Source organism: Drosophila serrata, unplaced genomic scaffold (genome assembly GCF_035046125.1).
Source record: "Drosophila serrata isolate PLE 108 unplaced genomic scaffold, ASM3504612v1 contig_23, whole genome shotgun sequence".
NCBI lineage: Eukaryota > Metazoa > Arthropoda > Insecta > Diptera > Drosophilidae > Drosophila > Drosophila serrata.
In genome coordinates this window covers 962,248-976,030 of record NW_028256921.1, presented here as the reverse complement: position 1 = coordinate 976,030, position 13,783 = coordinate 962,248, and the positions used below count along the sequence as shown (strand labels likewise).

General features: G+C 33.6%; 1 protein-coding gene across 12 annotated transcripts in view; it reads right to left on the bottom strand.

Moving 5' to 3' along the window:
* The window catches only part of LOC110179749 (uncharacterized), a 39,058-nt gene that overhangs the window by 16,383 nt on the left and 8,892 nt on the right, over positions 1–13,783 (bottom strand). For 8 of the 12 annotated variants that reach the window (XM_086830271.1, XM_086830247.1, XM_086830251.1 and 5 more), the window contains exons 3-4: positions 10,362–11,048; positions 10,173–10,292 (exon numbers count right to left, since the gene is read on the bottom strand). In XM_086830271.1, the coding sequence (XP_086686397.1) occupies positions 10,173–10,292; positions 10,362–10,953 (712 nt within the window). In that variant the 5' untranslated portion in view covers positions 10,954–11,048. Of the gene's footprint in view, positions 1–10,172; positions 10,293–10,361; positions 11,049–11,137; positions 11,266–13,783 lie in introns of those variants that run through there. The other 4 variants (XM_086830240.1, XM_086830261.1, XM_086830265.1 and 1 more) reach the window with 3 other exon arrangements.

Here is a 13,783-nt window from a genome sequence, read left to right as displayed (position 1 = left end):
TTGATCAGCATTAACAGGCGAATCGTTTTGGCCATCTCTGGTAGCAATTTCCAATTTTTTGAAAAAAATTCAAGGGGTTACATCGCAAAAATCTAAAAAAAAATTTGATCTCCTAAAAGGTTAAATTTAGTATGCAGATTTGTTAAGCACCAAACAACTAACACAGGAACGCTTTCCGAATTGAAATTAATGCATTCTTGACAAAGTTATGCGATTTTTAAACCTTGGCTGTCCCAAAAAATACTACAAAATTAAAAAGTACAAATTTCGATTTTAAGAATCTTGCAGAGGAAAATATAATTTTTTTCAGTGAAGGAGCCATTTCCGACCCTATAAATCATATATATTCTTGATCAGCATTAACAGGCGAATCGTTTTGGCCATCTCTGGTAGCAAAACAGACATTTCCAATTTTTTGAAAAAAATTCAAGGGGTTACATCGCAAAAATCTAAAAAAAAATTGGATCTCCTAAAAAGTTAAATTTAGTATTCAGATTTGTTAAGCACCAAACAACTAACACAGGAACGCTTTCCGAATTGAAATTAATGCATTTTTGACAAAGTTATGCGATTTTTAAACCTTGGCTGTCCCAAAAAATACTACAAAATTAAAAAGTACAAATTTCGATTTTAAGAATCTTGCAGAGGAAAATATAATTTTTTTCAGTGAAGGAGCCATTTCCGACCCTATAAATCATATATATTCTTGATCAGCATTAACAGGCGAATCGTTTTGGCCATCTCTGGTAGCAAAACAGACATTTCCAATTTTTTGAAAAAAATTCAAGGGGTTACATCGCAAAAATCTAAAAAAAAATTTGATCTCCTAAAAGGTTAAATTTAGTATGCAGATTTGTTAAGCACCAAAAAACTAACACAGGAACGCTTTCCGAATTGAAATTAATGCATTCTTGACAAAGTTATGCGATTTTTAAACCTTGGCTGTCCCAAAAAATACTACAAAATTAAAAAGTACAAATTTCGATTTTAAGAATCTTGCAGAGGAAAATATAATTTTTTTCAGTGAAGGAGCCATTTCCGACCCTATAAATCATATATTTTCTTGATCAGCATTAACAGGCGAATCGTTTTGGCCATCTCTGGTAGCAAAACAGACATTTCCAATTTTTTGAAAAAAAATCAAGGGGTTACATCGCAAAAATCTAAAAAAAAATTTGATCTCCTAAAAGGTTAAATTTAGTATGCAGATTTGTTAAGCACCAAACAACTAACACAGGAACGCTTTCCGAATTGAAATTAATGCATTTTTGACAAAGTTATGCGATTTTTAAACCTTGGCTGTCCCAAAAAATACTACAAAATTAAAAAGTACAAATTTCGATTTTAAGAATCTTGCAGAGGAAAATATAATTTTTTTCAGTGAAGGAGCCATTTCCGACCCTATAAATCATATATATTCTTGATCAGCATTAACAGGCGAATCGTTTTGGCCATCTCTGGTAGCAAAACAGACATTTCCAATTTTTTGAAAAAAATTCAAGGGGTTACATCGCAAAAATCTAAAAAAAAAATTGGATCTCCTAAAAAGTTAAATTTAGTATTCAGATTTGTTAAGCACCAAACAACTAACACAGGAACGCTTTCCGAATTGAAATTAATGCATTTTTGACAAAGTTATGCGATTTTTAGACCTTGGCTGTCCCAAAAAATACTACAAAATTAAAAAGTACAAATTTCGATTTTAAGAATCTTGCAGAGGAAAATATAATTTTTTTCAGTGAAGGAGCCATTTCCGACCCTATAAATCATATATTTTCTTGATCAGCATTAACAGGCGAATCGTTTTGGCCATCTCTGGTAGCAATTTCCAATTTTTTGAAAAAAATTCAAGGAGTTACATCGCAAAAATCTAAAAAAAAAATTTGATCTCCTAAAAGGTTAAATTTAGTATGCAGATTTGTTAAGCACCAAACAACTAACACAGGAACGCTTTCCGAACTGAAATTAATGCATTTTTGACAAAGTTATGCGATTTTTAGACCTTGGCTGTCCCAAAAAATACTACAAAATTAAAAAGTACAAATTTCGATTTTAAGAATCTTGCAGAGGAAAATATAATTTTTTTCAGTGAAGGAGCCATTTCCGACCCTATAAATCATATATATTCTTGATCAGCATTAACAGGCGAATCGTTTTGGCCATCTCTGGTAGCAAAACAGACATTTCCAATTTTTTGAAAAAAATTTAAGGGGTTACATCGCAAAAATCTAAAAAAAAATTGGATCTCCTAAAAAGTTAAATTTAGTATTCAGATTTGTTAAGCACCAAACAACTAACACAGGAACGCTTTCCGAATTGAAATTAATGCATTTTTGACAAAGTTATGCGATTTTTAAACCTTGGCTGTCCCAAAAAATACTACAAAATTAAAAAGTACAAATTTCGATTTTAAGAATCTTGCAGAGGAAAATATAATTTTTTTCAGTGAAGGAGCCATTTCCGACCCTATAAATCATATATATTCCTGATCAGCATTAACAGGCGAATCGTTTTGGCCATCTCTGGTAGCAAAACAGACATTTCCAATTAAAAAAAAAAAAAATCAAGGAGTTACATCGCAAAAATCTAAAAAAAAATTGGATCTCCTAAAAAGTTAAATTTAGTATGCAGATTTGTTAAGCACCAAACAACTAACACAGGAACGCTTTCCGAATTGAAATTAATGCATTTTTGACAAAGTTATGCGATTTTTAGACCTTGGTTGTCCCAAAAAATACTACAAAATTAAAAAGTACAAATTTCGATTTTAAGAATCTTGCAGAGGAAAATATAATTTTTTTCAGTGAAGGAGCCATTTCCGACCCTATAAATCATATATATTCTTGATCAGCATTAACAGGCGAATCGTTTTGGCCATCTCTGGTAGCAAAACAGACATTTCCAATTTTTTGAAAAAAATTCAAGGGGTTACATCGCAAAAATCTAAAAAAAAATTGGATCTCCTAAAAAGTTAAATTTAGTATTCAGATTTGTTAAGCACCAAACAACTAACACAGGAACGCTTTCCGAATTGAAATTAATGCATTTTTGACAAAGTTATGCGATTTTTAGACCTTGGCTGTCCCAAAAAATACTACAAAATTAAAAAGTACAAATTTCGATTTTAAGAATCTTGCAGAGGAAAATATAATTTTTTTCAGTGAAGGAGCCATTTCCGACCCTATAAATCATATATTTTCTTGATCAGCATTAACAGGCGAATCGTTTTGGCCATCTCTGGTAGCAATTTCCAATTTTTTGAAAAAAATTCAAGGAGTTACATCGCAAAAATCTAAAAAAAAATTGGATCTCCTAAAAAGTTAAATTTAGTATGCAGATTTGTTAAGCACAAAACAACTAACACAGGAACGCTTTCCGAATTGAAATTAATGCATTTTTGACAAAGTTATGCGATTTTTAGACCTTGGTTGTCCCAAAAAATACTACAAAATTAAAAAGTACAAATTTCGATTTTAAGAATCTTGCAGAGGAAAATATAATTTTTTTCAGTGAAGGAGCCATTTCCGACCCTATAAATCATATATATTCTTGATCAGCATTAACAGGCGAATCGTTTTGGCCATCTCTGGTAGCAAAACAGACATTTCCAATTTTTTGAAAAAAATTCAAGGGGTTACATCGCAAAAATCTAAAAAAAAATTGGATCTCCTAAAAAGTTAAATTTAGTATTCAGATTTGTTAAGCACCAAACAACTAACACAGGAACGCTTTCCGAATTGAAATTAATGCATTTTTGACAAAGTTATGCGATTTTTAGACCTTGGCTGTCCCAAAAAATACTACAAAATTAAAAAGTACAAATTTCGATTTTAAGAATCTTGCAGAGGAAAATATAATTTTTTTCAGTGAAGGAGCCATTTCCGACCCTATAAATCATATATTTTCTTGATCAGCATTAACAGGCGAATCGTTTTGGCCATCTCTGGTAGCAATTTCCAATTTTTTGAAAAAAATTCAAGGAGTTACATCGCAAAAATCTAAAAAAAAAATTTGATCTCCTAAAAGGTTAAATTTAGTATGCAGATTTGTTAAGCACAAAACAACTAACACAGGAACGCTTTCCGAATTGAAATTAATGCATTCTTGACAAAGTTATGCGATTTTTAAACCTTGGCTGTCCCAAAAAATACTACAAAATTAAAAAGTACAAATTTCGATTTTAAGAATCTTGCAGAGGAAAATATAATTTTTTTCAGTGAAGGAGCCATTTCCGACCCTATAAATCATATATTTTCTTGATCAGCATTAACAGGCGAATCGTTTTGGCCATCTCTGGTAGCAAAACAGACATTTCCAATTTTTTGAAAAAAATTCAAGGAGTTACATCGCAAAAATCTAAAAAAAAAATTTGATCTCCTAAAAGGTTAAATTTAGTATGCAGATTTGTTAAGCACAAAACAACTAACACAGGAACGCTTTCCGAATTGAAATTAATGCATTCTTGACAAAGTTATGCGATTTTTAAACCTTGGCTGTCCCAAAAAATACTACAAAATTAAAAAGTACAAATTTCGATTTTAAGAATCTTGCAGAGGAAAATATAATTTTTTTCAGTGAAGGAGCCATTTCCGACCCTATAAATCATATATTTTCTTGATCAGCATTAACAGGCGAATCGTTTTGGCCATCTCTGGTAGCAAAACAGACATTTCCAATTTTTTGAAAAAAATTCAAGGGGTTACATCGCAAAAATCTAAAAAAAATTGGATCTCCTAAAAAGTTAAATTTAATATGCAGATTTGTTAAGCACCAAACAACTAACACAGGAACGCTTTCCGAACTGAAATTAATGCATTTTTGACAAAGTTATGCGATTTTTAGACCTTGGCTGTCCCAAAAAATACTACAAAATTAAAAAGTACAAATTTCGATTTTAAGAATCTTGCAGAGGAAAATATAATTTTTTTCAGTGAAGGAGCCATTTCCGACCCTATAAATCATATATATTCTTGATCAGCATTAACAGGCGAATCGTTTTGGCCATCTCTGGTAGCAAAACAGACATTTCCAATTTTTTGAAAAAAATTCAAGGGGTTACATCGCAAAAATCTAAAAAAAAATTTGATCTCCTAAAAGGTTAAATTTAGTATGCAGATTTGTTAAGCACCAAACAACTAACACAGGAACGCTTTCCGAATTGAAATTAATGCATTCTTGACAAAGTTATGCGATTTTTAAACCTTGGCTGTCCCAAAAAATACTACAAAATTAAAAAGTACAAATTTCGATTTTAAGAATCTTGCAGAGGAAAATATAATTTTTTTCAGTGAAGGAGCCATTTCCGACCCTATAAATCATATATTTTCTTGATCAGCATTAACAGGCGAATCGTTTTGGCCATCTCTGGTAGCAAAACAGACATTTCCAATTTTTTTAAAAAAATTCAAGGGGTTACATCGCAAAAATCTAAAAAAAAATTTGATCTCCTAAAAGGTTAAATTTAGTATGCAGATTTGTTAAGCACCAAACAACTAACACAGGAACGCTTTCCGAATTGAAATTAATGCATTCTTGACAAAGTTATGCGATTTTTAAACCTTGGCTGTCCCAAAAAATACTACAAAATTAAAAAGTACAAATTTCGATTTTAAGAATCTTGCAGAGGAAAATATAATTTTTTTCAGTGAAGGAGCCATTTCCGACCCTATAAATCATATATTTTCTTGATCAGCATTAACAGGCGAATCGTTTTGGCCATCTCTGGTAGCAATTTCCAATTTTTTGAAAAAAATTCAAGGAGTTACATCGCAAAAATCTAAAAAAAAAATTTGATCTCCTAAAAGGTTAAATTTAGTATGCAGATTTGTTAAGCACAAAACAACTAACACAGGAACGCTTTCCGAATTGAAATTAATGCATTCTTGACAAAGTTATGCGATTTTTAAACCTTGGCTGTCCCAAAAAATACTACAAAATTAAAAAGTACAAATTTCGATTTTAAGAATCTTGCAGAGGAAAATATAATTTTTTTCAGTGAAGGAGCCATTTCCGACCCTATAAATCATATATTTTCTTGATCAGCATTAACAGGCGAATCGTTTTGGCCATCTCTGGTAGCAAAACAGACATTTCCAATTTTTTGAAAAAAAATCAAGGGGTTACATCGCAAAAATCTAAAAAAAAATTTGATCTCCTAAAAGGTTAAATTTAGTATGCAGATTTGTTAAGCACCAAACAACTAACACAGGAACGCTTTCCGAATTGAAATTAATGCATTCTTGACAAAGTTATGCGATTTTTAAACCTTGGCTGTCCCAAAAAATACTACAAAATTAAAAAGTACAAATTTCGATTTTAAGAATCTTGCAGAGGAAAATATAATTTTTTTCAGTGAAGGAGCCATTTCCGACCCTATAAATCATATATTTTCTTGATCAGCATTAACAGGCGAATCGTTTTGGCCATCTCTGGTAGCAATTTCCAATTTTTTGAAAAAAATTCAAGGAGTTACATCGCAAAAATCTAAAAAAAAAATTTGATCTCCTAAAAGGTTAAATTTAGTATGCAGATTTGTTAAGCACAAAACAACTAACACAGGAACGCTTTCCGAATTGAAATTAATGCATTCTTGACAAAGTTATGCGATTTTTAAACCTTGGCTGTCCCAAAAAATACTACAAAATTAAAAAGTACAAATTTCGATTTTAAGAATCTTGCAGAGGAAAATATAATTTTTTTCAGTGAAGGAGCCATTTCCGACCCTATAAATCATATATTTTCTTGATCAGCATTAACAGGCGAATCGTTTTGGCCATCTCTGGTAGCAAAACAGACATTTCCAATTTTTTGAAAAAAAATCAAGGGGTTACATCGCAAAAATCTAAAAAAAAATTTGATCTCCTAAAAGGTTAAATTTAGTATGCAGATTTGTTAAGCACCAAACAACTAACACAGGAACGCTTTCCGAATTGAAATTAATGCATTCTTGACAAAGTTATGCGATTTTTAAACCTTGGCTGTCCCAAAAAATACTACAAAATTAAAAAGTACAAATTTCGATTTTAAGAATCTTGCAGAGGAAAATATAATTTTTTTCAGTGAAGGAGCCATTTCCGACCCTATAAATCATATATTTTCTTGATCAGCATTAACAGGCGAATCGTTTTGGCCATCTCTGGTAGCAAAACAGACATTTCCAATTTTTTGAAAAAAAATCAAGGGGTTACATCGCAAAAATCTAAAAAAAAATTTGATCTCCTAAAAGGTTAAATTTAGTATGCAGATTTGTTAAGCACCAAACAACTAACACAGGAACGCTTTCCGAATTGAAATTAATGCATTCTTGACAAAGTTATGCGATTTTTAAACCTTGGCTGTCCCAAAAAATACTACAAAATTAAAAAGTACAAATTTCGATTTTAAGAATCTTGCAGAGGAAAATATAATTTTTTTCAGTGAAGGAGCCATTTCCGACCCTATAAATCATATATTTTCTTGATCAGCATTAACAGGCGAATCGTTTTGGGCATCTCTGGTAGCAAAACAGACATTTCCAAGTTTTTGAAAAAAATTCAAGGGGTTACATCGCAAAAATCTAAAAAAAAATTTGATCTCCTAAAAGGTTAAATTTAGTATGCAGATTTGTTAAGCACCAAACAACTAACACAGGAACGCTTTCCGAATTGAAATTAATGCATTCTTGACAAAGTTATGCGATTTTTAAACCTTGGCTGTCCCAAAAAATACTACAAAATTAAAAAGTACAAATTTCGATTTTAAGAATCTTGCAGAGGAAAATATAATTTTTTTCAGTGAAGGAGCCATTTCCGACCCTATAAATCATATATTTTCTTGATCAGCATTAACAGGCGAATCGTTTTGGCCATCTCTGGTAGCAAAACAGACATTTCCAATTTTTTGAAAAAAATTCAAGGGGTTACATCGCAAAAATCTAAAAAAAAATTTGATCTCCTAAAAGGTTAAATTTAGTATGCAGATTTGTTAAGCACCAAACAACTAACACAGGAACGCTTTCCGAATTGAAATTAATGCATTCTTGACAAAGTTATGCGATTTTTAAACCTTGGCTGTCCCAAAAAATACTACAAAATTAAAAAGTACAAATTTCGATTTTAAGAATCTTGCAGAGGAAAATATAATTTTTTTCAGTGAAGGAGCCATTTCCGACCCTATAAATCATATATATTCTTGATCAGCATTAACAGGCGAATCGTTTTGGCCATCTCTGGTAGCAAAACAGACATTTCCAATTTTTTGAAAAAAAATCAAGGGGTTACATCGCAAAAATCTAAAAAAAAATTTGATCTCCTAAAAGGTTGAATTTAGTATGCAGATTTGTTAAGCACCAAACAACTAACACAGGAACGCTTTCCGAATTGAAATTAATGCATTCTTGACAAAGTTATGCGATTTTTAAACCTTGGCTGTCCCAAAAAATACTACAAAATTAAAAAGTACAAATTTCGATTTTAAGAATCTTGCAGAGGAAAATATAATTTTTTTCAGTGAAGGAGCCATTTCCGACCCTATAAATCATATATTTTCTTGATCAGCATTAACAGGCGAATCGTTTTGGCCATCTCTGGTAGCAAAACAGACATTTCCAATTTTTTTAAAAAAATTCAAGGGGTTACATCGCAAAAATCTAAAAAAAAATTTGATCTCCTAAAAGGTTAAATTTAGTATGCAGATTTGTTAAGCACCAAACAACTAACACAGGAACGCTTTCCGAATTGAAATTAATGCATTTTTGACAAAGTTAGCCGATTTTTAAACCTTGGCTGTCCCAAAAAGTACTACAAAATCATAAAGTACAATCTTCGATTTTAACTTCACAGTTAATGTCCAAGGCTGGCTTCCAGATTAAGCCAAGTTATCCGTTAGAAAATTTCTTGAAGAATCCCATAATTGAGGCCATCTCAGGAAACACACCGACATAGTTTATAAGCCACCCAAGAACCCATCCTCAAATCGTTCAACAATCATTAAGAAACCTTTGTATTTTAGGAACCTATACAATTTGATTTGTAACATATCTCAGTTTTTACATTTATTTTTCATTTTCATTTTCATTAGAGGGGTGCACAACTCCATTGTTGTTCCATTTTGGATGCTGTTAGATTTTAGTGCGTGCTTTTAGTACGAAAATAAGAAACGAAACGAAATCAACAAACGATTAACAAACAACAAGAACAAGAAGGAAAGACGGCGGAAAGGCCAGTGCAACGAAGCGAATACAAAACGGAATTCTTGAGCGGATTAGATACGAGTTAGTTGTGGAAGCCGTGAACGCGAAGGATTAGGGAGCAGGTCGAAGGGTATCTTCTTCCTTCTCTCATTTCCGACGGGCGCTCAGCTGCTCGGTGTACATGTCCAGCCAAATGGCCTTCATCAGGTTATCGCCATCACCTGTCTTCCGCTGCGCCATAAGCGCCTCCTCGAACTTCCGGTTGCAGTCGCCATAGCAGTAGATGATGTAACCATCCCGGGCTGATCGCACCACAAACCACACGCACAACCCAGAGAAGAATATGCCGATATGTATGTAGATAATAAATATATATAGATAGACAGATAGATAGATAGATAGATAGATAGATAGATAGATAGGTAGATATGGGGTTTAAATGTCATCATCTTCACTTAGTTCTTAAAGGGCAAGCTCTAGTAATGAGAGTATGCAAGTATGGAAATGTTTTGCATGGGATGAACTGTTCATTTCTTATTTGTAAGCAAGTGTACTTTACTCACAAATGAGCAAACGAATACCTGAATATCTTTCTGAATGAACATCTGAGTGAATAAATATATGGACAAATAACAATCTGAGTGAATAAATCTCTGAGCTAATGAACATGTAAGTAAAAGAATTCCTGCACATATATACATATATCTGAGCAAATCAGTATCTTAAAGGATAAATGAGTGACTAAATATCTGAAGAAATAAAAATCTGTGCTAATGAGTATCTTAAAGAATGAACACCTGAGCAACTTAGTATCTAAGACAACCAATTATCTAAGTGAATGAATCTGAATAAATAAACACCTCAATAAACGAAACTCTAGGCAAATGAACCTCTTCTTCTTTTTAAAAACAATCTCTGATATGACAATATGTGAAAATATTTCTCTGATAACTTTAAAAAGATTAAGAAACCCAAAAAAAATAAATAAATAAATCACACTCACGTGGTCGCGATGGGGGTGCTGAGGTCTCCTCTAGGATGCGTAGCTCAATCTCAATAGACTGAATCTCCGAATAGCCATGTTGCATTAGCTTCATAATCTTCTTGATAAATCCCACATAGTCTAGAGAAGAAAATACAAAAGGTACATCACACAACATCCAGAGAACCAAATTTAATCGATCGCTCTTACCTCTGGGAAAGTCCTGCGGACTCACTAGCTCTTTGAAAAAGTCCTGGGCAATGTGAGCCTGCTTCTCATCGTTGGTCAACCAATCGCGGAACCAAAATCTCAGCGTGCGCGACTCCTGCGAATGTTTGCCCGTATTGGCACTGACCAGAAACACACGGAACTCTAGGGACAATGCCGCCGCCTTGGTGCCACTCTTCTGCCCGGCAACTGTATCCTTGTTAATGATGATTCCAGTGTGATCACCGCCGGCGACATGAACCCGATCATTGATCTCATCAATCAGCTTCCGTTCGATGAGGATCACCGTACTATTGGCGGTCTTGCCTCTGGGTGTCATCACGACCTGCTCTGTCCGTGGTGGCGACTGGCTCCTCTGGGTGCCGCCAGAGTTCTGAATTAGTTTGGCCTGTTCCTGGTCTTGGCCTGCGACAATTTTTGTGTAGCTGTTATTGCCATTCGGCAGGATTCCGTTACCGTTGCCGTTGCCATTTCCATTACCATTTCCATTTCCATTCGCCGTTGTCTGCGATTTATTTGGCTTGGGGGGCGGTGGTGGCGGCGCCATCTGTGTGTGACTCCTGCGCTCTGACATGCTCCTGCTCCTGCTCCTAGTTCTCCTGGTGTTTCTTCAATCCGATACGATACCGTTGCTCCGGCTAACGTCCTTCAGCCCAAAACTTGCTGGTGCTGCCAAAAGAAAAGCAAAAGTTGACTGTCATTAGTGACTGGGTTACGGTGGAGCATGGTTAGGAGGGTAACATCCTAAATATCCTTACTTGTGCAAATATTATGAGCTAGATTATTTAATATACTTCATTATTTTCAACTTGAATTTGGAAAGAATTTAATCAGTAAAGTAACAGGGCCTGCTTAAACCTTTAAGTAACCCTTAATGGGATTTTCGATATGAATGCCTGAATAATCGATGGAATTTATCGCTAATATCGACTTTGGTGCATTGTTTAGGGACATAAATCTGTTATCGAAAATATATATAAATAAATTCTAGCCTTGTTACTTCTTGTTAACTAATAAATACAAGTATTTATAAACAAGTAATTCCATTTTCGAGTTTACTAAGCTCTTAATCTATCTATAATATTTTATCTTATATGAATAACAATGGTTAGTTTGATTTTTGTATATTTTCCTTTAAAAAGGACTCTTCACTGTGTCTTTATTTTTAGCCCAGTATTCGCATTTTCATATTTTCCCCCCTTTGTTCCCTATCAGGCATATCAAATGTTACCTCCTTCCAATGCCGTCTGATTTCACGGCTTCTTTTTTCCAACCGTCTGTCTGTCTGTCTGTCCCCCTTGCTGTTTGTTGGCAATGATCCAAACAAATTTAGAATTCATAAATAATTGGTGTCATAAATCCACCACCCTCCTCTCTTCCCTCCCCCTGACAGCTACTTGCTGCGACCCAGTGACTTGGTTTTGGGCCTACAAAACACAAAATAATAACAATAAAAGAGACCAAAACAAAGCGAAAGAATAAAAATCAATAAGAACTTGGTTACGCCAAGTGCCTGACAACCAAATATATATATATATATTTATATTTACATATATATATATAGAGGAAAAAGTGGGAGCAATGTGGAAAACCACCTGCCACCCCCCAGCAATTAAAGGCAAAAGCAAACTTCCGCCCGAAATGTCACCAAACCGCCACAAAAAGGTTTTTGACCTCACGCCCGACCCCCCCGGGGGAGAAAAGTGTCTGTGCGATGCACTTAGAGAAAGCTTCCAAACCATTTATGTGTGTGCGGAAAATTGTTTTTGGAAAATTGAGCAGAAAGCGGGTTGAATAGGGCCGGCGACTTCCTGTTGAAAAATTTGCATAGGACAAACACAAACCCCTCGGGGGTTAGAGGTGAGAGTTAGAGTAGGAAAAGCGGTGGAAAAACTCTAAGGAAAAGGCAATGGGAATGAACTGAAGCGGCAAAAGAAAACCTCACGAATGGAAAATGCCGAGGAAATGGAAATTTACATATTTTTTCCAAGGCGAGTCCTTAGAATTCTAGGACACAGGGGTATGTTTTAATCTAATGGGAAATAATTATCAAAGGATGCTTCAAATTATATTTTAATTATTCAAAGTTCTTGTAAAAATATTACATTAATAATATATAAATTAATTGGTTTAAAAATACAAGTGATTTGTATATATTTGGACAAAGTTTAATAAAGACTTGTTTAAAAAAATTATTATGTCAAAAATAATTGAAAATTGCATTGCTTGCTTGATGTTGTCAAAAATTGAGACAATATCCACTCATTGACTTAATTAGATTAAAGAGCTTCCTTCCTTCCACTAAAAAAATTTACTGGAAAAAAAAGGGTGGGTGCAGCACTCGAATTTCATGACCGGAAATTATTTGCAGTCTGCAATTTCAATTATAAAAAAAAAAGAAAAACAAGAAGGGAAATTAACTTCGGAAAGCAAAAGAATTTATACTCTTGGAATTGAATTATAGGATTTAATCGGTCATAAGTAAGCTTAAAAAATTTGCATTCTTTGAATCGATATTTAAGATATTTTTAAGATACTTTTTTCGACAAATCAAAATTCTCAAAACCTCATAACTTAGCCAAAAAAGTAATAATTTTAATTCGGAAAGTTTTCCTATGTTAATTTTTTAAAAGTTAATACATCTGCTTACTTGGTATACAACTTTTTAATAATCATAAAATTTTGGTCGATTTTTGCAAATTTTAACACCTTATCTTTTTTTTTTAAATGGCAAAAATTTAGTTTTCTTCCCAACATGGATAGAAAGATTCGCCTGTTAATGCTGATCAAGAATATATATGATTTATAGGGTCGGAAATGACTCCTTCACATGATTAATACCCTGGAAGGGTATACATAATGCACTCCAAATATGGACAAGTACAGTAGAGTACATAACATTACAAGAGTACAGTCACGGCCACAGTCACTCTCCCTTTTTGAAAAATGCATTTCTTCATTTCCGCTGAGGAAAATCTATATATACATATTTGTTTTTTGTGTGTTTTTTGGCTTTACAGTTGGGCGATGGAATTGAAATTCCTATGACGGCAAGTGACTGACGGTGCGTAACTACCGAGAGATAGAGGGTACAGGGGCTTGGGCCCCTAGACGAAGAAGGGTTTGGCTCCAGCGTCATCACGGTTGACAGAGTCTCAGTCACGTGTCTGTCTTGACAAAAAACAAAACAAAAAACACACTTGAACAAAATTACATTTCATATTTGGCGAAGAGAAAAAAATAAGCACTTTGGAGTCGAGGTTTACTGCCTGCAATTTCCGCCCTCACAGAAGTCACTCTATTTTCGATACCCTGCCAATGGGAGTTGTGCCTCAAACAATTGGGAATCTACAATGTATTTGAGTAGAGAAAACGAGATTTAAAAAATTCTTTTTTTATAAAAA